General features: G+C 42.8%; 2 protein-coding genes across 4 annotated transcripts in view; both read right to left on the reverse strand.

Moving 5' to 3' along the window:
- The window catches only part of LOC147031386 (protein FAM200C-like), a 37,441-nt gene extending 23,308 nt beyond the window's left edge, over nucleotides 1-14,133 (reverse strand). Inside the window, exon 1 of the mRNA XM_085862159.1 lies at nucleotides 14,000-14,133. The gene's annotated coding sequence lies outside the window, so the exon portion shown is untranslated. The remainder of the gene's footprint in view (nucleotides 1-13,999) is intronic.
- The window catches only part of BRMS1L (BRMS1 like transcriptional repressor), a 64,672-nt gene continuing 53,601 nt past the window's right edge, over nucleotides 13,763-24,833 (reverse strand). For all 3 annotated transcript variants that reach the window (XM_085862177.1, XM_085862184.1, XM_085862169.1), the window contains exons 8-10: nucleotides 24,265-24,301; nucleotides 23,614-23,740; nucleotides 13,763-14,246 (exon numbers count right to left, since the gene is read on the reverse strand). In XM_085862177.1, coding sequence (XP_085718303.1) covers nucleotides 14,129-14,246; nucleotides 23,614-23,740; nucleotides 24,265-24,301 — 282 coding nt within the window. In that variant the 3' untranslated portion in view covers nucleotides 13,763-14,128. The remainder of the gene's footprint in view (nucleotides 14,247-23,613; nucleotides 23,741-24,264; nucleotides 24,302-24,833) is intronic.

Below are 24,833 nucleotides of genomic sequence, written 5' to 3' on the forward strand. Positions count from 1 at the left end.
GAGCTCAAGCAAGCACTCCAACGTAACAGAGTGCTCGGCACAGCTTAATAACATGGTGATCTCCATGTAATTAATGCTATTGTGGTACTCCAGCAAGACAATGCTATTGTGGTACTCCAACAAATGCAGTTCGGCCAATTGTTTTCAGTTTTACTCAATCCTCGTGACAACTTCATTGTGTTAAGGCGCTGTCACACCTTGACGATTTAGCCAGCAATGGCAACGTATAAAAATGTATGTTAAACATTGGCGCACGCTGAAATTTTGATGTTTTTTTAAAAGTTTTGGTCGTATTCATAACGTGTTGGTCGTATGCATAACATATTAGTAACGGGCACAGAACGTTTCATTGTCTTATAGATAACTTATACCAACGAATGCTTAGCCTGTTCTCGGCGTTCACAACCTATGCCCAACGATAGTTTAACTTGGGCATAGCGCGCTGCACGTATCGCCGACGAACTTGTGGCGTAGCCTTGTTAAAAACCTGCCGCACGCCGATTTAAATCATAACCGCCTGAAAATTGAAAGTGTCAACCACGCAGTCACACCTTGACGATTTAGCCAGCGTAAGCCGACCTATGAAAAATATGCCGAACCAAGCTGGCACACGTCGAATACGGTATGGGTAAGTTGTGTATACGTTAAGAGCATGCTGAAAAACGATGAAATATGCTGTCATATTTCGTGGTACATCTCGTACGTCATGAAATTTCAAGCATGCTGAAAATTTTACGACATACTCACCGTATGGCTCACATGTTCCGCTACGCTGGGAATAAGTTGTAGGCACGATATGCCATCGTTGACACACGTCGACACAAGTTCCTTGTAAGTGACTCATAAGTCGAAACACGTCGAGGTAATGTTTAGCATACCCGAAACTTATTTTCTCCGTCAAGGCACATTTTCTTTTTTTTCTCCTTGGCTCCGTGAAGGCACGTGATGAAATATCTGAAGTTGTTGTTGTTGTTTTTTATCTTTTTTTTTTTTAGTCTATCACGAATTTTAAAATATATTCGGACATTTGCTTTTAAATTTTGACGTCGACGTGACAATATCCTCAAACAGAAAATATTCACAGAGGAGGAACTAAGAATAAGACATGAGCAAACTGAAGAGGCAATCAGACGTGACGTAACGGCACGTGACGAAATATCGGAAGTTATTGGTGTTGTTTTTTAAACGCTGCCAATACGCCATTATATGGTAGCTGTAAATTAGAAACACGTTCAGTAAGTTCTGTGGTCGTCCGGAAGACATCAATCAAATAAGTCTACATACGTCAATATGCGTTGGAGGTACGTTACACATAGGTTCAAAGCATGTTACTCATAGGTTATAAATAAGTTTTGGGTACGCTAAGCATTACCTCGACGTGTTTCGACTTATGAGTAACTTACAAGTAACGTGCCTCGACGTGTGTCAACGATCGCATAACGTGCCTCGACGTGTGTCAACGATCGTGTAACGTGCCTACAACACGTTACTCATAGGTTATAAATAAGTTTCGGGTACGCTAATCATTACCTCGACGTGTTTCGACTTATGAGTAACTTACAAGTGACGTGTGTCAACATGTGTCAACGATCGCATAACATGCCTACAACTTATGGCCAGCGTAGCGGAACGTGTGAGTCATACGCTGGCATACGTCGTAAAATTTCAAGCATGCTAAAATTTGAGGACAACCGCAAAGTAAAACGATGAAAGCCAGTGTACTACGACGTATGGCAGTGTTTTTCAGCGTGCTCACAATGTTTCCAAAACTTACCCATAACGTATTCGACATGTGCCAGCGTTTTAGACAAATTTTTCAAAAATCAGCATAAGCTGGCTAAAACGTCAAGGTGTGACTGGGCCTTTAGCAGCGGCTACAGTATGAGGAAGAGGGAAAGAAAGATAAGAAAAGGGAGTCAACGGGGAGCTTCATGACAAACTTATCTTTGGACTGACTACTGGGCATTTTGGGGAGGGGTTTTGCATGTTTGATCTTGAAGAATTAGGATGAAATGTAGAGGAAAAATTAAAGCATGAAATGCACATTTCAATAATATTATTGAGTACAGTATACATAACAGGGGTGTGCATCTGCACATTTCATTGATTGGAGTATCATTTTGAATCTGACTATGGTGGCCATTTTTGCTAACATAACGAAGTACCTCTCATAATCTCTTTCTCTGCTTGCGGAGCGGCTTAGAAAGCAGTTGATACGGAACGACTGGCTTGAAAAGTGATAGCAAGCTGCTTGCTGACAGAACACACCACCCTGGGATGTGTTCAGTGACCAAGCAGCTCGCTGTAGTGCTTGCCAAGCCAGCAGTTCCTTATCAATGGTTTCAAATGGAGTGCTTGCTTGAATGCTTAAGCCACTTGCCGAGCGATCGACAATAAACTTTGTAGCCCTGATATCCTCATCACCAAGAGAAAAACAATTGTAGCAAAGCGAAAACGAAAACGCTTTTACTTGCAGCATGCAAGGGTTTACAAATAACGAAATCCTGGCAGATAAAATGAAGAAAGCACAAGTTGACATCTACATTAGCAAATACAACCGTAGCTTCGCTGACGGGACTATGAAGGGGGAGGATGGATGGAGAAAGAGGGAGAGAAAGGAGGAAGGGGGTCAAGGAGGGGTGGGGAAGTGAGAAGGGGGGAGCAAGGGCAAGGAAGTGGGGGCTGGGAGAGTGACGCTTCACCAAATGTCGCCATACACTCTGGGGCGACAAGTGCTGGATTTGTGGCGCTGTTCCATGGCAGAGATGATGCGAGAAATGACGTTTTCTCATATCATTGTCTCATACATCATGAATGCTTGACCAGCATGCACAACTTTGACCACTTAAAAGTGGTCATGGAAGATGTCGTTCAGGTTGCATACTGAATTTGTGGTCAAGCTCACAAACATCGGCAATTCAAAATATGATGAGGATAATAATGGTAACTTGGTATATCACAGCAGTTGCTGGTTCTCTAAAGGTTGAGTATTCGCTCACATCAGAACTGACTTCCCGAAACCCATTATTGACTTTTTGACTGTTAATCAAAAGTTGCTGAAGAAAAATTCAAGCTATCCTGAAAAAAAATGACCCTAACCAGTGGATTGAAAAGCTGGCATTCTTGGCTGACATTACGGCACATTTAAACGTACCGACACAACAACTCCAGGCAAAGGACAAAGTTATTTGTGACTTGTACTTCTCAAATACTGTATTTATCAGCAAACTGAGGCTATTGGAACACCACAGAATGCAGCCAAAACCGACTTTGACACACCTTAAAAGATTGGCCAAAATTACCTGACAGGTGATGCACGTAAATTGCTAACAACTGCAGTCAGAATTCGCTTATCGGTTTTCAGAGCTCCTAAGACAAAAAAAAAATGTTCTCGTTTGTTTCAAACCCATTTACATTGGAGGCAGATGAGCTCATTAACTACCAGCCATGTATTGACGAAACCAATCTCGCTGATGCATAAATGGAGCTCCTGGCATTGCAGAGCAATGATATCTTGAAACACATTCACCAAACCATGGAGTCGTTGTTGGATTTTTGTAAAAACATACACCAGAAAATGTTGAAACGAGCAGCCTTCATAGTACTTTCAATAGTTGGATCCACCTAATGCTGCGAGCAGGCGTTCAGCATTCTCACCTTTCATGTGAAGAACAAGTACCATTCAAAAACTAATACTCACACACCGGAACTCATGAAGGCAGCAGTTATCAAATTTGAGCCAAATTTCACGAAAATTGCAGATTGAATCCAGGCTCAAACCTCACATTAGCCTTATAGTAGGATCAATATGCCACATGGCCCTCCAAAAATAGCAAGAAAACGTTTCATGGTGTTTTTTGTTTTATTTGGTCGACAGAATAACATATTTAAAGTTGCCAAAAAATGGACTTCCAGAAAGGGTCTAAATGTGGCATGAGTAAAAATAACTACATGTACGATTGACAAAAAAAAAAAACTGACAAAAATACTCCAAAATACCAAAAGAGTGAGACAGTCTACCTTCGAGAAATCAGTTTTGATCTGCAGAGCGTATGTTTCAACGTACCTTCCCCAAATATTTTTCATCAGCTGTAATTGGCTCAGTAGACACATTACCACAGTTGCCTTCTTGGCAAGGTCTGCAAGCTCTGGTGCATTCAAGGCCATGTTTTTTGCAGCTACATTTCAGTATGCTTCATCCTGTAGTGCAGTTGCAGTGGATCATTTTGAGCAGGATGGCTGGCACAGGGTTATTATGCACCATAAGTGGAATACGTTTGCCCCTTTGTACGTCCCAGCCCTATTCAGTCGGGTCCATGCAGTCTTCCTTGCCCATCCAAACCATGACTTGTAGGTACGTCCGCCGAGCGTGAAGGTTTGTAGCCAAGGTTGTTGGAAGCAGTCTTTCGGGTGTCACAAAGGTCTTTGCTGTGGCCACTTTCTTGCAAAGGAACTTGCCGCGTAATGAAGTTTAAGAGTCAGATTGGGTCCCGTTAAACAAGGACACCATCGCCTTGCAACCAGTGGTTTCTACAGTAAATTGATCTACCATTGGTGCGTTAAAGACCTGTGAACAGGCACGCAAGATAGATTCACCCTTGATAACGTTTTGGAAAACAGATTTCTTCCCCACCCCAAAGATTCTCGCAGTAGTGACGCATCCGGAAAAGGCATGGGCAAGCAATAGATCAGAGCAGACATTGTCACCAAGCAACTGTTTCAGAACTTTGATGTTGTAAACATTTGGTCCCCCCCCTTGTCTGACCGAAAGTACAGGTCCTTGCAGTCCGTAGTTGCATGATACAGCAGATCTGTGTCTTCTCGATCAGGGTTGTTGAATGTCATTGCGACAGATGCTTTCACGATGTCCAAGTCTGCATCTCCTTCAGCTTGGATGATATGACAGCCTTTCTGCCACAAGCGTTCAGAGATCAAGTGGATGAGGGCCTGTTTGTTCAAACAATGAGAGGAAATCTTTCTTTCTCCTAACGAATGTTGTTGTTTCTGATATGTTGACCTTGTTCAAAACCAGAGTTCGACTTCGTCGCTGATGCATTTTGTCATTTGTACTTGGTCCTCCATCATATCCATCAAAGACAACGGTGGCACTGCCGTACAGGTCTGACGTCAAAGACGCATCGGGATCGGCAATTGAGCTGTCGGTGCTGCCTTCGGTCCATTTCAGTCGATGTAGAAGTAAACCACCATCTAGAACGTAGCGATGAGTCTTTGGAATGGACTGAAGAACGGCATCTTCTGATGAAGTTACATGCCATCGTATAGCGTCCAGAAGTTATGCTTTTTCTGACTTCCACATATGATTCTTTGCTTCAAACAAGGATGGAGGAAATGGGGAAAGTTCATATGTCATTATCTCATCTAGGCACAGATTTCCTGACTGAGATACTAAAAGGAACCTCTCAAATAACCGTGCTGGATCAATGGTTCGATCATTGGTGACCTTGACAGCACGGGCTGATGCTCGTGTCCTCAATGCAGTGTTTCGTTTGTGCGAATATGAGAAGACAGATTGTCCTTCCATTTTCTTCACTGTGTTTCTGCCAACAATAAAAAGGTCCTGCACATTGACATCCTCGTCAGCATTTATCCCTGTGATGATGTTGCAAAGGGTCACCTCATCCAAGAATGCTGTTCAAGCTTTGTGGCAATTTTGGCCAAGTCCACCTTATCCCTGTCTATTTGTGACACAGATGCCTTTGTGCTGTTCGCTCGTTGTGTATATGGTTTGACAGATTCCTACATGGCGTAGTTGTAGGCGGAGGATACAGGAGAAGACATTGTCCAAACAGCTTGTTGATGGTCAGTCACTCCACTTCCTCTTGTCAGGGCCCCCTGTACTTTTAAGGGACCGCATCAGGGTCTGTTCGATCACAAAGTCTGATCCAAGGCCAGCCCAGTATTGGTCGGTGCGTCGGATCCCTTGTAATCCGTTTCTGAATTTCGAAAATACTGTGGAGTTTTCAGTTTCTAACGCCTGCATCTTCTCGAGGTAAAGATAAGCAGACTTTAGATAGTTGGGATGTCCCAGCAGCAGCAAATATTGGTAAGCAATCAGATATAGCATGGATTTGCATTTGCCATGACCCTGTGTGATCGGCCTCGACACGTTTCAAGGCCACTCCCAACATTTGCAAATAGTTCCAAAATGACCAAACTATGGCTGAACTATTAGATAATTCAGACTTTACGGAAACTAGTGTAGGGAAATCCATTTGATACAATCATTTTTGAGTCATATTTCCAAGACTATTTCACTCGTATCGAACATAATATATTGTTTGTCAAGTTCTTGCATGAGGATCTCAAATCCTGGCTCATCTGCAATGACTTTAGCTGTGATCTGGTGCCTCAGACACTGATAAACAAGGAGGGGACCCTGAAATGCACGCTGCACAGCTTTTCCATTCGTATCGAACATAATATATTGTTTGTCAAGTTCTTGCATGAGGATCTCAAATCCTGGCTCATCTGCAATGACTTTAGCTGTGATCTGGTGCCTCAGACACTGATTAACAAGGAGGGGACCCTGAAATGCACGCTGCACAGCTTTTCCATTCGTCATGTGCACCACAGCGTTTTCACTGTCAATTGTCTCCAAGACATCTTGAAGGCCACTCCCATTCATCAGTACTCCAATGGGCCCCCAGCTCACTGAAAGTCAAATTATCACCCAAAAATTAACCTCAAAGGGTTAAACTGGTTGGAAATTGTTCAATCCACCAGATATGAGTAGCTATCAGACATGTTCTAACATTGGCTGACATATTTTTCTAACCTCAGATCGAGATCCTTTCTTTTGGCCCAACTTTTGATATTGTTACGGTTGTGGAAATTCGCAAACCACCATTCAGGTCCCGTAGGTGAGATATCTCTTTAAGTACATGTGTAGTTAGCCCCAAACCCGTTGTTTAGAGGGAATAAATGTGATTCATTCGGGCTGCGACGCTTTGAGAGCCGTTTTTCTGTTCTATCTTTATTTTGAACCAACCATGTCTCAACCGCCATCACACAACCACCAACCACAACGCCGCTTCAAAACAACAACAATGCCAACAGCCACGATCTTTACCTTCACAACTCGCTCCCGCAAACATCGCATCACCGCCATTCCAAACGGCACCATGGCCATAAACCACCACCATAAACCCTCCACCACCTTCACCTCTCTCCTTCTGCGGCCATTCCTGCACCACCTGTGAGCGCTGAGCGTCGGGCTGTCCTGGGCTCGTACAAGATACGCGCCGAGCCGCGAGTGCAAAATGCGGCCTTTCCGAGGAGAATTCGGATCAGGAATGCTACACGCCCACTTCTGATCCGTCCAATCAGCAAGCGCGGGGCGGTTTGGCCCCGCCTCCAGGCGCGTCTGTGTGGAATCGAGATATGCAAATTCTAGGATCAGGAGAGATTCACGCCCCTTTTTCTCCGTCCAATGGGCGAGTGTGGCTCTGCCCCCGAGCTCGTCCTGATCCGGAAATTTGCATATGGGTTCTCCTGCCGGCCTATAAAGCGCCGAGCGCAAGGCGAATCTGGGGAGAGTCAGTTTGGAAGAGCAGAGTGGAGTCGGGAGGCGAGGGCGTCCCGGTGGTTTTCGGCAGTCGGCTGAGGAGAATTGGGGGAAGAGTCCGAGGAGCTCGGGTCCGAGGCAAGGAAGACGACGGTCGGCGACGAGGTCGCGGTGGAATCGCTCGTCACAGGACCCAAGCAAGCCAACTATACTCCTTCCCCAGAGCATCAACAATTCCCCCCCCCTTTTTCCCCCGCTCTGAGATAGTGCGAAAAGGGGGCCCCGTTCCCACCCCACTCCAAGCGGTGCCAACGAAACCCGCGAAGGAGCACGAAGGGGGGCGCCGCCGCGCTGCCACATTTGCGGCTTATCACGAAGACGCGGGTAGGACCCACCCGGTCTCGCGGAACTGACCGCTCCTTCAGGTCCCGCGCAAATATTGGCCCACAGGCCCCGTCTGCCCCCTTGTCTTTGAGGGTGGCTTTTTCTTTTGCTTTTGAATAAATGTGTGTCGGCATCGTCTGTGAAGTAAAACTCTTTAAGTGTTGCCGTGTGCTCGCGTAGTCGGTAGTATCTCTGCGTCATTGTTTCTTTTGTAGCATTTGATATATGTGCATTCTGTTTGGCTGTATATGTGTGCTCTCCGTGTGCCGCGGAATAAATGTGCATTATGTTGAACTGTTTTCCCGTTTCGCTTCGTCTTTTCTTTAATTGAATCTCCATCTTTCTTCACGTAAAGGGTTGGAAGTGGGCTTAATACGCCCGATAATTAATCGGAACCGTCGAGGCCGACGATAACACCGCTCGGTTATCCCGATAGTACGGAACGTATCTCTTAAGCGGCCCGTGTCCGGAGTCGACCTGCGGCGAGCTGCGATCGCCCGGTCTACCCTCCGCGTGGGTACTTAAGTAGGTCGAGTTTGGCGAACAACCCTATCCCACGCGGGTGGTCGATTGGCACGATCGTGGTGAGGCCGAAAGGCCCACCCGTGACTAGCTCCCGGCGTTAGTCCGAGAGGGTCACGACAGAATTGTCCGTCCAGTGGGCGACGTGCCGCGATTCGAGTCACGTGGCCGTTCGCATGCCGGTGGGCGCGAATTCGCGACAATATGTTGTTCTGTAAACCTAATAGAAAAGAAAAATACCACAAAATGCTTCCTTGCAATTTTTTGGGGTACGCGACAATTTTTCCACATTTTGACTTTACTATTAGTAAGGTTTTTATTTGTATTTCTGAATGTGTAACCAAGATTTGCAATACGAATAACAATTATTTTTTTTAAAGTGTGACATTCGTGAATGCTTGGTGACCTCGTCATCCTGTATTTCTGAATTTACAATTTAGTCTTGTATTTCTGAATGCATAATTATATGTTGTAAATTTTTTTTTGAATGATGAAGTACTTGTACAACTGTGGCATATTATAGCGTGCAGCCAATCACTACTTTCTGACTAGTAAAGTGGTCGATTTGTCAGAGAAGGTTGCAGACCCCCAATTTAAGCCCTCCGTTACACTTCAGTGGCCAGCTACAATCAGATGTCTCACCATCCCCCATAACCTTACTTGGTCTCACCACAGAGCTGAGTTACCATCCAACAGGCACACGACAGTTGTTTTCTCAGTGTTTGCACAAAAATAGAGAATTATGACATTCCCTGAGCCACCATTTCACACTCCAGTTTAAATTTGAGCCTCCACACTCAGGTCATCTTGCGGAGTGTTAACTCCGGCATCTCCAGGTTAGAGTCCAGTAGATCTTGGCATGCTGATCGTTTCTGCACATGTGTGTGTGTGTGTGTATATGTATGTATATATATATATATATATATATATATATATATATATATATATATATATATATATATATATATATATATATATATATATATATATATATATATATATATATATATATATATATATATATATATATATATATATAGTAGACTTGGCGTAAGTCATCACCATCGGGACCGAGAAAAGTGACGACTTAAACATGTGACAACTTGCGCGTATGCGAACATTCATGATGACTGTGGGGTGAAGGATGAAGTCGCGCATGGCCTGGACACGTACGTGTAAGAGGGCGCAACAATCTCTAAGCCAGCTATTGTACCAAAAGGGAAACACAATCCTCAGGGCATAGGTGGGGGTTCATTGGCGAGTTGGAAAGTGATCAAGCAAAGATGAAATTCATGAATCACTTTATCAAAAGTAAAGATAATGAACAACTGTAAGACAACTAGTATACCATCGGTGATGGTTTATGACCATCGACAAATGTGGAATGAATGGCTGTTAGAATTCATTCATTGGAATGAATGTAGAATGAGTTTTCATATGGAATGAAAACTCATATACCATCGACAAATTATATGACACACAGTCATCGTGATGACTACCACTCAATACCTATGTGAAAGTGAGTGTGGTGATGTACAAAACAAGCCAATATAAAACCATGATCGGACTTCAACACCAAGCTCGATCGATCCTTTACTCCTTCGCCAGAGACTGCATTGCGCAGCCTGCCTACCTCTTCAGATGCATGTGGGACGGCACGCTGACTGAGCTGAACGCAGCACAGTTATAAATAGCCTATCACTGGCGGTGTAAACCAATGAGCGTGCATCACGATTCCATGAAATCGGGCTTCTCACGAGGTAGAAGTTCCATGGGACGAGTTAGGCATGGTAATTTACTTGAGTTTCCATTACGCGGGAACGGACAACATCTGACGACTTAGACGAAGTGACAACTTAGAGATGACGACTTACAGACTTCATTCAAAGGGATTTAACATTAGATAAATTCGGGAATTTTTGACGCTGCCGACTTAGCGAAGTGACGAGTTCCACGCTGCTGACTTACGCCTATTCTACTATATATATATATATATATATATATATATATATATATATATATATATATATATATGTATATGTATATGTATATGTATATGTATATGTATATGTATATGTGTATGTATGTATGTATGTATGTATGTATGTATGTATGTATGTATGTATGTATGTATGTATGTATGTATGTATGTATGTATATATATATATATATATATATATATATATATATATATATATATATATATATATATATATATATATATATATATATATATATATATATATATATATATATATATATATATATATATATATATATATATATATATATGCCTGGTGTTGGCGCAGTGGTTAGGGCAGCGGCTTGGGATCCAAGAGGTCCTGAGTTCAAGCCCCGTTGAGCCACTGAATTAATACACCAGGGGGTTGACTCAGCCTGTCATCCTTCCGAGGTCGGCAAAATGAGTACCAGTGTACTGGGCCGGTGTATACCCCGGTTAAAATAGGTGTACCATATCCCTGTGTCGTAAGAGGCGACCAGGGTTGCGTCAGGAAGGGCATCCGGCGTAAAACATGTGCCAAATCACTATGCGGATCACACGGATGATCCGCTGTGGCGACCCCTAACGGGAGCAGCCGAAAGAAGAAGAAGAAGATATATGTATATATGTATATATATATATATATATATATATATATATATATATATATATATATATATATATATATATATATATATATATATATATATATATATATATATATATATATATATATATATATATATATATATATATATATATATATGAAGATTACATGCCCAGACTGGGAATCTAACCCAGGTCATCTGGTAAACCGTACCAGTGATTTGCCCTCTGAGCTGTCTGGGCGACCGACCGGCTGAGCACGCAATTCTCCCACATATATAAATGCCACTCTCTTTCCCCCACTGCTTCCAGGACACTCACTGCCAAACTATAGGAGCAGCGACATCTGGGTTCAATTCCTGGCAGAGTACTGGTACTTTTACCAGAGGGCCTGCGTTCAATTTCTGGTCTGGGTGTGTAATTTTCCCACATATACATACTATATTTGTTTGCCTGTTCATTTGTGATTGTATTGATACACACCGTGGCGGCCATGGAGTCACCCCCTCCCCCACCCCCGAGAGAAGACCCTCTCGTGGACAGGTCGTCGCTGCTCCTATGGTTGGCAGTAAGTTTCACGTGAGACGAACACAAAACTAATGGAACATTCACTGAGATTTAAACAAAAATGAAATAAAACTCATATATATATATATATATATATATATATATATATATATATATATATATATATATATATATATATATATATATATATATATGTATGTATATATATTCTACCAGTTGTCCACTTGCAAATCCTGAATTTAGCTCTGGAAAAAACCCATTGTAAAAACAGTTTGGCCAAATTAATGAAAGCACTTACTATCTCACCTTTAACAATAAAAAATACAACTTAAGAGAAACATTTAAACAATGTTAACACTTTACAAAACGTTCTCTCAAAAATATCTCTGAAAAGGCTATAAAATTGGTCAATAATAAAAGCAAAATGCTGGCTTAAAGATTTGTCACTGCAGTTTAAGAAGACAAAAGCTTGCCATTTTAATTCTGTACAGATGAGAAAAATCAGACAATTTCCTGTACAACTGCTTCTCGAGATAATACCTTGTCTCCATTTGTGGGGTGGTGCAGTTCATACCGGTTTAGGTGTTTACGTTTCATTCCGACTACTACATCTCGATCACTTCCCAGCACCCCATGAGATGCCATCACACCAGTTCCAGGGGTGGGGACTATGCAGATGTGTGTGTCACATTGTTTAGCCTTTTCCGACAATGTGGATGTCTTGCTGTTCTCATTTTGATCAACTACCCAACACAATATGAATGAAAGAATGCCCATGACGACAACTAAACGAAGATACATGATGGCAATGGTTCTTTAAAGACAATGCTGTAGTGCAGACGTCAGCATCGACGCCGCACTCTTCAAGCTTCACTCTCGGCTAAAGAGGCTCGCCGGTCAGAACTTCCAATCCCAGACGACTTAGCAGAGCAAATGCAGGAAATGGAGACATTGCATGACAAGTGTGAACTGACACAAACATGCTTATGGAGACGATAAAAATTATCTAGCAGCAGAAGGATCTAGGCCACTATTGCTACACTCAGAAGATGAGATGTAATCAACAGGTGAAGGAATATTTGCAGCAACTGAAACAATACGACATATCACTTGATGGATCATTTCTTTCAGGGGAAAACATTTTTGTATCCATTTGCCTAAGCTTGAAAGAAAGTTCTGGAGATCTTTTGCAGATTAAATCATGGTATGGATATCAATTTTGTAATTTCCAGATTTGAGTCTGGTCTCTGCAGCGGTCACACTACATACAACAGTTAATTCCATAAAGAGACCTCCGTCTTATCGTCGAGTATGGTTTACCTACAGCATTTGATCCTGCCTGTTTGAAAAGGAGAGGAAATTCTCTTCATGCAGCATTCTGTTTACATTCAAATTAACACAAGTTCCAAGTAATATTTTGGATAATTGCATTACCCCAAATAATTAGTGAAGGACAACTATGCTAATGAAAGTGCTGAAAATTTGGAATATTTCTTGAAATATTTATTTTGCTCAAGGATCAAAAATAAAATTTTGCTAATAAGGCTATAATTCACTATTATTATACAGTGTGTCCAAAAGTGTTGCAAAAATGAAAAAGCTATTTCTATTTGCACGACTTTTAAAACGGCCATCCTGTCACCTTGCATTTTATTTTCAAACCTGAAAAGTTGACTTATAAAACAGTGACTATAAAAACATAAGTTGACTACTCTATAAAATGGAATGGAAAACGAATCTTTGTGAAGGCTAATGTCTATCTGCATCGGCAGATGGGTAGAACGGTGGATGGAATCGACAAACGTCGATTGGAGTATGCTAACCACTTGGAGGTTCGATGATCAACATCCAACATTCTAACTATAGAAAGGCAACTCATCAGTGACCTGAAGGCGTGGAGGTATTTTTTAGAAGTGAAGTTCCATGAAAGTCTAATTAAAGTCTGGTTCAAATCGAGAAAGCTTCCGTTTCACGAATGAGCTTCCTATAATAGAAATTGGGTTCGTCAGAGATGGAGCTTTAAAAAAATGTATAAAATTTGACGGAGATCGACATGACTATTCCAGTAGGATGCCAGCGCTATCAATTTCCCTTGTCGCATCTCATCTATATTAAAAACAATGCACACCTCGTTTTGAAGAATTACAAATTATAATGTTATTTTTATTCAGTGTGTGTGTGTGTGTGTGTGTGTGTGTGTGTGTGTGTGTGTGTGTGTGTGTGTGTGTGTGTGTGTGTGTGTGTGTGTGTGTGTGTGTGTGTGTGTGTGTGTGTGTGTGTGTGTGTGTGTGTGTGTGTGTGTGTGTGTGTGTGTGTGTGTGTGTGTGTGTGTGTGCGTGTGTGTGTGTGTTTTGTTTTTTTTGCAAGGAAGGTTTTCAAAGACTGGCATTCTTCTGCTCATTGCTTAATTGACAGCACCATGGTCAACTGACCTGTGAAAGTTGTAAAACCGAGTTGACTTCTCCAACTACAGTGAGTGGAAGTTAAAAGTGAAGTTGATGGCAGGATCAAGAACTGATGAATAGATTCGTTGACAAAGAACAGGATCTGAGATGAGAAAGTCAAGCATGCCGAATCGCATATTTTCCTTTTTGCAGCTGAGAGATGTACAGCTTGGACTTGCTGCCATCCGATCGCTTGATCCACACTTCCAGAGAGTTGATGGCTGTGATAGTGGCACTGTGGGCACAGAAGGTGGTTAAGAGTCAGCACTGAGATGAAGACACAGAATAAAGTCAGACAGCTTACATTGACGAGTGATAGCATTTGCCCACACAAGAGGAAATCGTTGCATTTTGAAAATCTTTCAAACATGTTCATTCCAATGCTTAAGGTTAATTGAGGAGATTGTACATTTATCATGTGCTGTCCATGTAGATTATAACACAAGAGGGTACTTTTACATGTATTGGAATGGCATGGAGTAGGCACCAGACATCTCAGATGCAATGGAATTACTAGTTTTTGTGAAGGCAATGATTGCTCTGTGTGAAACAGGAAAGTGAAACGATGCATTTTATCAACCAAAGGCAACCTTTTTTCGACTAAAGAAGCACTAATGTACAAAACATCATGCGCACCACTATTCCGATGGCAGTTAACATGCCTTTATCGACTTTCAGTTGACAAAATTCACAAGGCAATTGAAGCTCGGAGGGAGGAAGGGATTGCTTTCAACTTCAGAAGAGAACGATATTCGTGTCGGTCAATCTGGAAATGTTTTAATTGGCACAAGATTATATATTTAGGGAAAATATAATATTACAAATGATCAATTAAATCCCACCCTTCCCCCATTCGATATTTACATGCACATATGCACAGCAAATGTTAGTACTGCACAAATCAGTAATGAACTAAAAGACATGGATTGAGCATAACTCTAAAGATGAAGCAACAAATTCACCCTGAATGATGTACCAATGTCCCTCAGGTAAAATTCACCTTCTCAGAATCCACAGGTTCATTAATATTCAGTCCTTTGGGCCATATATTGGAGTAACGTGTTGTTGCTTATCTTGCTTTATCAAAGTAAAAGCTAAAGTAATGAAACGATACATGGCATTAAATTAAAACAACTTCAATCTCATTTTTTCCCCCAGCCCCCAATTCTTTTTTCACATCCTTTCCCCCATCTTCCGTGCAACTCAAACTGTGCTCCTGCAAAATATGAGGAGCAGGTCAATAAGTAACCTTAAAATGGCAATATAAATTGGAGAATATAATGTGTGTAGTTGTAGACGGCATATGTTACATCTATGGGGAAGTCATGTTTGACCTATTTTAGATCTGATAACATTGAGCGTATGACATCGGTAGAGCAGTTCCAAGATGGCGGCTCCCTTAGAAGCATGCATCAGGGAGGAGCAATGTTGTCATCCGTTTCTTAAGAAGTAAGGGTGGGAATCCTCGTGAAATCCATCCCAGAATGAAAATGCAATGTGGTGACGTATGTTTATCGCTGCAGCATGTGTATGACTGGGACAGGAAGTTTTAAAGTGGAGTTCTTTCAGTTTGGGTGTGTTGTCTTGGCACCCACCTTGCAGACACTTTGCGGAACCCCAGGACGTTGTCAATGATATGGTGTGCTGAACCATGGTTAATGTTCAATTCGGAGAGCACTTCATCCAGCGATATGCGATGGTTTTTCCCTTAGCATGCGCTCAACTCCTGCAACCATTTATGGTGTGTTGGCTGTGTGAAGCCGGCCCGAGCGAGCAGCGTCTGCCACACTGGATTTCCCAAGAATTTCCCAAGATTTCTTGAATTTCCCAAGAAACAGATGACAGAACGTTGCTCCTCCTTGGTCCATGCTTCTGAGGGAGCCACCACCTTGGAACTGCTATACTGATGTCATATGCTCAATGTTGCCACATCTAAAACAGGCAAAACATGACTGTTACCCATAGATAACATACATAGGCTACACCACCCCTTCTAATTCGTGGATTCGGCTCTTTCAGCCACTCCCATTGCTGACAGGTGTATAAAATCAAGCACACAGCCACGCAATCTCCATGGACAAACATTGGCAGTAGAATGGGCCAAACTGAAGAGCTCAATAACTTTCAACGTGGCACCGTCATAGGATGCCACCTTTCCAACAAGTCAATATGTAAAATTTCTGCCCTGCTTGAGCTTCCCTGATCAACTGTAAGTTTTGTTTTTGTAAAGTGGAAACATCTATGAGCAACAACAGCTCAGCCGCAAAGTGGTAGGCCATACAAGTTCACAGAACGGGACCACAGAGTGCTGAAGCACGGAAAAAATCATCTGTCATCAGTTGAAACACTCACTACCAAATTCCAAACTGCCTCTGGAAGCAACATCAGCACAAACTCTGTTCGGGGAGAGCTTCATGAAATGGGTTTCCATGGCCAAGCAGCCGCACACAAGCCTAAGATGACCATGCGCAACGCCAAGCGTCTGCTGGAGTAGTGTAAAGCTCACCGCCATTGGACTCTGGAGCAGTGGAAACACGTTCTCTGGAGTGATGAATCACACTTCACCATCTGTCAGTCCAACAGGTGAATCTGGGTTTGGCGAATGCCAGGAGAATGCTAACTGCCCGAATGTATAGTGCCAACTGTAAAGTTTGGTTGAGGAGGAATAATGGTCTGGCATTGTTTTTCATGGTTCTGGTAGGCCCTCAATTCTAGTGAAGGGAAATCTTAATGCTACAGCATACAATAATATTTCAGATGATTCTGTGCTTCCAACTTTGTGGCAACAGTTTGTGGGAAGGCCCTTTCCTGTTTCAGCATGACAATGCCCCCCCGAGCACAAAGCGAGGTCCGTAAGGAAATGGTTTGTTGAGATCGGTGTGGAAGAACTTGACTGGCCTGCAGAGAGCCCTGACCTCAACCCCATCGAACACCTTTGGGATGAATTGGAATGCCGACTGTGAGCCAGACCGAATCGCCCAACATCAGTGCCCGACTTCACGAATGCTCTTGTGGCTGAATGCAAGCGAATCCCCCAGGCAATGTTCCAACATCGAGTGGAAAGCCTTCCCAGAAGAGTGGAGGCTGATATAGCAGCAAAGGGGGGGGGGGGGACTAACTACATATTAATACCCATGATTTTGGAACGATACGTTGGACGAGCAGGTGTCCACATTCTTTTTGTCATGTAGTGTATGTCGTCTACAACTACACACATTACATTCTCAAATTTATTTCACCATTTTAAGGACATTTATTCACTTGCCCCTCGTAAAAGTTTAGCAAATAGTCCATTTGCCAGAGAAGTAACCTTGTTGTCCTCAAAAGTGTATGGTTTTATGGTGGTTTCTTGTTCACAGGCATGCATAGACAAAATTAAGCTTGGTTGCCCGGATGGCAACCATGGGGAAATCTGTGATATTTGCGCAAATACAAGATGGCCGTCATCGACCGGGCTGAAAATATAACTTTTTAGGTAATGAACTTGAAATTACACACGAGACATCTTTTCCATATAATTTTGGCACGAGGAATCAATATTTAACCTTATTTTTGTGAGTAGAAGTAAATTTGAGGTCAATGTTCGAGTTCCTGGCAATTGTTTGCCGTGTGAGATACATTTTGAATGACAACAAGGTCACTATTCTGAAAACTGGACGCTCATATACGACATTAATGTGAGTTACTCATTCATTGTTTTGTTTTTACAGATATGGCTGATTCAAGGTGCATTTTTCCCGTGTTTCATGGTGAAGGGGAATTGAAGAAATACGCTGATCAAGGGATCAAGACATTGATCTCCTGTGCCAAAGCCCGTGGAGATGAAGAGCTACGTGCAAAACTACAGGACATTGTTGATGGTGGTGATGCTGTTCGCATAGAATGTCACAAAGGATGCTACTGTATTTACACATCAAAACAAAAAATTGAGAGACTTCGTAAATCACAGAAAAGAAAAGCTGAAGATGATTGTGTTACAGTGACAACAAGATCTCGCACACAGGCAACAGGCAGTGGTGCGTGTGTTTACAAACGTGACTGCATTTTTTGTGGCAAAGAATGTTTACCTGTTGATGACAAACATCCAGAAAGATGGCATCGTGTTCGTCAGTGCATGACTAAAGAACGTTTTGACAAGGAAGGTAATCCCATCCCAACAATGAAAGATGCCATCATTAATGCTGCTGAGTAACGTAATGATGAAGTAGCCAGAACGGTCAAGTTACATATTGGATATTTGGTTGATCTCCCTGTCGCTGAGTGCAAATACCATGTACACTGTTATAACAGTTTCATGACAGTCCCTAAATATGCTGATTTGCCAACTGGTGTTGCAGAAGAAAGTGCCCTAAAGAACGTCATAGAGCGAATGAATTGTGACAGTTCAAAGAAGAGGAATAGCGTTGAACTGCACTCCCTGTACTGTGATCTTGGTGGCAAACTCACTCGACGTGATATGTTGAGCAAACTAACAGACTGCATGAGTAAGGACGTTATGTTAGTTCGGGTAGATGGATGTGCTACCATTGTTGGTTTCCGTGAGTCCATTGCTCATCATCTGAAAATGGTTAAAGTGGATGATGCAGATGAGAGGAGTATTGATTCTGTGGTAAGGCAGATCAAGAAGGAGGCATGCTCAGTCAAGTAAAACAGTGCCAATTATGACCTCAGAATTTACACAAGCCAACACAATCAAGACAACAAGCCCAACTTTAATGAGGTTGATTTCAGACTTAGTGTCTGGTGGTGAAATGACCAAGAAATCTCTAAGCCTGAGCCAGTCAATTCAAAGTCATGTTACAGATACCAGAAATCAGACAACATTAGGACTGGCTGTCAAACTACTGCACCACCATGGCAGTTCTGATCTTCTAAAGCTCCTTCATGAACATGGGTTCACAACGTCATATGATGAGGTCCTGAGATTCAGGAAATCCGCTGCTTATTTTCTCGGTGACAATGCTCAGCTTCTCCACCAATTCATGGGTTTGACTAGAACTGTTGGCATGATTTTTGCCTGGTTTGATAATCTTGATATGCAAGTGTTCACACCTAATGGTCGGCGCACTACTCATGTCCTCTCACATGAATTTCAGCAACCCCATCCTGCAGGCATTCTTGAGTATGGGCATGCTCACCCAGGGAAGAGAGACCTTATTATCCCACGACTGTCTAAGAAAGCTGCCAAGTCTAGGACAAGCAGCAGCTCATCAGGGAGCCTTCCTCTGCAGCACTACACTGGACCATCCAAAGTGAACCCCCCGGCTATGGATGCAACCTCTGGATTCTCCTACCAAGAAGTGTGTGCCCGGCAAGCAAGTTTAGCTGCTGCACAGGAAAAGGACATGAAGTGGCTAAACACAGTAAGCACACAGGTGAACGCCATGGAATGGGATGGGTTCAACAACCAAGAAGCATTCACCAGTCATGCAGAAAAAAAGCCAGCAAGTACCTACATGTTCAGACCCCTTATTGATGCCAAAGCTTGTCATCCAGACACTGTGGTGACTTTACTGGAGTATCTTCAGAAGTCATTGACTGATACGGGAATGACATGTCCACATCTCTGTGGATCTCCAGCTCTACATGGTGGCTTGCCAAATCAAGTGGCATGACATTCATCGCTATAAAAATGTGATTCTGAGGCCTGGGATAATGCAGACTGTGCAGTCCTTCTGTGGTTGCATTGGCAAACTCATGCGTGGGTCTGGTGTTGAGACTCTCATCAGTTCAGCATTCGGGGGCCTGGCAGGAATCATGAGTGGCAAGTCCTGGGTTCGATCAATGAGAGCCTTCCGGATGGTTTCGACTGCCCTTCTCATTTCCTTCCTCAACACCGGCCCCAAGACATTCCAGGAGTTGTGCAGCTACCTTGAGACATGCAGACAGCACCCAACTGGGAAGCACTGGGTTGATAACTTCATCAAGCCTACTCTGCTTGTTCATCAACTTCTGCATAGTGAGAGGGAGGCAGACTTCGTGCTGCAACAGCTAACACTTGAACGCATGCTTCCATACTTCTTTGTTGCTGGTCACCATCACTATGCCCGTTACATCACCCATCACCTTCTGGAGATGCACTATCTGCTGCCACCAGATGCCAAGTCAGAGCTCATATCAGGTGCTTTTGTGTGTCGTCACCAGGAAGGCATTCGGAATGGTGTGAGCTCTGATCAGTTCGGTGAACAAACTGCTATTAGAATTGGCAAGGGTGGCCTCAAGGGTATGACTCTTTCTCCAGAGATGGTAACAGAGTGGATCGATTCCTTTCCTGTCACTGTCTACATCTCAGATACAATGGAGCACATCTACCCTGACTCCTCAAACAAGGATAATGAAGACCAAGTGAGAGAAAAGGACACAAGAATCGGACCACGTCACAAGGAGGAGGGGAAGAAGAGGAGAGAACTTGATGCAGATGATAGGCGCTGGATTTTACTTGAATTGTCGAATATGTCTCATTCTCTTGAGAATCACTCACCACATCTGTACAACATTGCCAATGGTCGAATTGCTCCCCGAGAAGCTGAAGTGAATGTTGAGGATTCCGTGCTTATAGGTCAGAAAATGGTTGCAGAGTTCCATGCATCCCTTCCAGGTGGATTCCATGCAACCATCTCATGCCCCATCAAGACAATGGAGCACTTACAGAAAGGAGTGAAAATTGGGGACAAGACGATCTTTGATCTAGAAACAATCTTCCTCAGGCTGCTGACTATTGGACAGCAAAGACAAATGGAGCTAGGACCTATCTTCCAGTTTGAGCTCTGCGCAGTACCCCCTCACTGATTGATAAATATGGGTGCTTAAGGAAAGGCAACAAAGCACCACTGGCACACAAACTCTGTGTTCAGGCACAACAGCCTCTGCAACCAGATGTTACCATTGTTGACGCGAGCCAACTTCTCCATCATATTGTCTGGCCTTTCAGGGGAACTGTGTCAGTCTTAGTTGAGTCCATCAAGACAAGGCTGTCTTCCATTGCTGGTCAGAAGATCTTGGTCTTTGACAAATATTATGATGTTTTTGCAAAGGACCATGAACGAGTGAGGCGTGCTGGCATTGGTTCCATCAACTATGACCTCACAATAAACACACCCCTGCCTAATCGAGATACCATCCCGAAAAACAAGCAGAACAAGTTGCAGCTGTCCAAGGTTTTGAGTACCTATAACTTTGGTGAAGGAGTTACTGTGGAGAGCTGAAGCCATGGTGCGTTCAACCATGATGAAGCAGACATTACAATGATCTCACACCTGCTCATGGCTGCTGAATGTAATGCAAGAGTGATATGTATCCTCTCTGATGACACTGATGTTTTTGTATTGATGGTTTACTGGGTTTACCAGTGCAACATCCAGGCCACAGTGCAGATGGAAAGGTGGGATGGAGCAATTTGGGATATCAACACCACCTGTGACCAGCTTGGCCCCAAGTGTCTGCAGCTTTTGGGAATGCACTACATCACTGGCTCAGATACCACGTCATACCCATATGGCAAGGGCAAAGTGTCAGCCCTGAAGACACTGAGAGCTGGCAACTTCCCTGCTTTGTACTCCGCACTTGGCGAGCTGAACGCAAGCCATGAACAGCTCATGGAAGCAGGGCGGACATTCTTCTGTGCCCTGTATGGTCAGCCAGAAGGTACCACGATGAGTGAGATGAGGTACTATATGTACAAAAGGAAGTCTGGCAAGCCCCTCAAGCTCATGGCATTACCTCCAACTGAGATCAATCTCTTCCTACATATTTTGCATGCACATCTACAAACAGTACTTGCAAAATCAGCTGATCAGCAGGTCCCACCTGAACTTGATATTACAAAATATGGATGGGACATCAGAGATGGAATCCCAGTGCCAGCAACTTCTGCTACTCCACCAGCCCCTTTGGACCTCATGGATGTTGTGCGGTGTGGATGCAAAGCAGAGGGGAAGGCCTGCAGTACTGCAAGTTGCAGTTGTCACCATGCAAAGATCTCCTGCACGCTATACTGCACTTGTGGTTGCAGTGACAAGTGCTTCAACCCACACAAGACTGTGGAGGACAATGAAAGTGAAGTGGAAGAAGGGAGTGTCGAAGCAGAACTGGAAAGAGACGAGGATACGGAAGGGGACGAGTACAATGAATGGGAATGAACAATATGCAAGTTGTCTACTAGGCTCTCTGTCCTCTGTTCTTAAGATGTCCAATATGATGACATGACAATGTGTATGCTTTCTGATTATCAACATACTGTTGTGAACCATTCATGACTTCACTTTTGCATTGGTGTTGCATAATTTTCAGCAGAAAATAGTCATGGACATTTCATGTGAACCTCTATTTATTCCTGAATGTAAAAAATAACCCCAAAATTGAATTCCTCATGTCAAAATCATATGGAAAAGAGGTATTACACAGGATTATACGTTGACCGATTAAAAACTTAGCCCCATCGTCTGACCTGTAGCGGCCATCTTGAATTTATTTAAATTACAGGAGTTCCCCAAGCTAGCCACCCCGGCAACCAACCTGAATTTTATTAATGGACCGATGTTAGTCCAAAACGATCATAAAACCATCCACTTTCCACATCAACAAGGTTGACAATGGAACACATAATAACGGCAAATGGACTAAAACTTTTCTTACCTCCGCCACCGAAGGTGGATGGAGGTTATCTTTTCACCAGTTTGTCTGTCAGCAGGATATCTCAAAGTTATGGACGATTCGGACGAAACGTGGAGGACAGGTTTGGTGCGTGACAAGGACAAATTGATAAGATTTTGGTGAAGATCTGGATATGGACATGAGAATTAAAAAAAAAAATTTTAAGTAATTTTTCACCATTGAGAGATGGGGCCAAAAACCATGTATAGCATGATATCTCAGAGCTAGGTGGAAGAGTTATGACAAAATTAGCTGGATGAGTTGAGTGGTGACAAGAACAAGCCGAATAGGTTCTGGTTCAGGTCTGGAAGCAAATCCGGCCTATAAATGAGATGCAAAATTAACTGTTCAGCCTGACACAAGTATGTGCTGCACTGAGTGCCATTCTAATTTCACAAGTGTCACTGAGCAGATTAACGCTTAAATGCTCATCCAATCGGCAAACGTTCCAGGCAATGATTTCTGCAGTGTGTTTTAAATCGACAATTGCAGAATTTTTTTATTCAGAAAATATCACATTTTGCAAAAAAAATTCTTAAATGCAATTCAATGTCTTAAACCATAGATAAGGCTTTTCTGAGTACAAGTCAAGGCCCGAAATATCAACTTGTACGTCAAAACATACGGTGCATAAGTTGTTTCCTGTTGTCAGGAAATGAACACACCGCCAAAGAACCAGATTGCAAAGATGGTTTGCTTTGTCACTCCATAAACTCGAAATTACATTCAAACTGAAGTGGGAAAAGATGACTGCACGTCACCTGGATCACCCTTTCAGTTTGAATGCAATTTTAAGACAAGAGCGCAGATAACGTCGAGAGTTCCAATCCAGGTTGGATTAATTGTTTGCCTCAAGATACGACTTATGGAAGCACAAATGGTTTAAAATGACTGCTGATATGAAGAATTAAAATACACATCAAAATGAAAGATAGGAAATCAACTCTTACTGGATAGGTGGGTCGTCCTTGGTGTCAATAAGGATGCCATGGCCTCTACCATACCAGTCTCCTTCGTAAAAAAGCTTGCCCTCCTCAAAACATGCAGAGTAAAGGTGCTTGTCCTGCTTAGACAGTACTACATACAGGAAGCACCCAAAACGGTGCGTCAAGATGGGCAAGTGTGGAAGTGAATTTCCAAATGAAAAACAATTTTTGAGTTAATGTAAACATGCGGATCGACAAACAAAAGGTTTTTGTGTAACATTTCACAATAAGTGTCATGTTTATCAATGTCCAAGTTATTTATTCTTCGGTCCGAGTTTGAGTGAGTCGATTAAATTATTAGTCATACATGTTGTGTCATCCATTTTTATGCTCCTTCATTATATTTAAACTGCAAACAAGCCTGGTGTTGGCATAGTGGTTAGGGTGGCTGGCTTGGGATCTTATGGTCCTGAGTTCGAGCCCCGTTGGCCACTGAATTAACGCCAGGTGGGGTTGACTCAGTCTGTCATCCTTCTATAGTCAGCAATACGAGAACCAGTATACTGGCATATGGGCACAGTATCAGCGGTGCAGTCATGCCCCAACAAAATGATAGCTACCTAGCAGCCAAGAGAAGAAGAAGAAGAAGAAACTAGAAACGGTTTCAAAACTCACAATCAGATTTTCTCCTTGACTGGTTCACTGGTTTACCCTGTTCGATATGGAGGGGGGGGGGGATCAAACAAAAGTCAAATCAGATCTCTTTTGTCTCACACAAAATGATTTTTTTTTCTTTTTTTTAACATGGCTCTGGTTGTCTTACATTTCCATTGGTACACACAGGTGAATCTCAAATATGATTATACAATCAACTCTCATTCAACATGGACTGGCCCCGACATCAATTACACAATCCATGCATGCAAAGAGCATGTCATTCTCAATTGTCTTTTCACCCATGCTCTCACTAAAAGAGGGAATCCCTCAGGGTGGAATTGTTTGACCTATTTTGTTTATAAATCTACATAAATGATCTCTCAGGCTTCCTGGAACACTGCCGTTACCATTTTTATCATTATTCCACTCTCGTCCATACAATCCATCACCCATCAGATGGAAATTCTCTTGCTGCCTCTGTCTGCCAATCTGGAAGAAATCTGAACTCGGGTATTCATATGGAACATGACTTTTAATCCAAGGAACTCATGTTCTCAGACGCTTTGCTGAAACGAGACGTCCACTTA

Source organism: Eptatretus burgeri, chromosome 2 (assembly GCF_056783735.1).
Source record: "Eptatretus burgeri isolate ZD-2024b chromosome 2, Ebu_testis_v1, whole genome shotgun sequence".
NCBI classification, from domain to species: domain Eukaryota; kingdom Metazoa; phylum Chordata; class Myxini; order Myxiniformes; family Myxinidae; genus Eptatretus; species Eptatretus burgeri.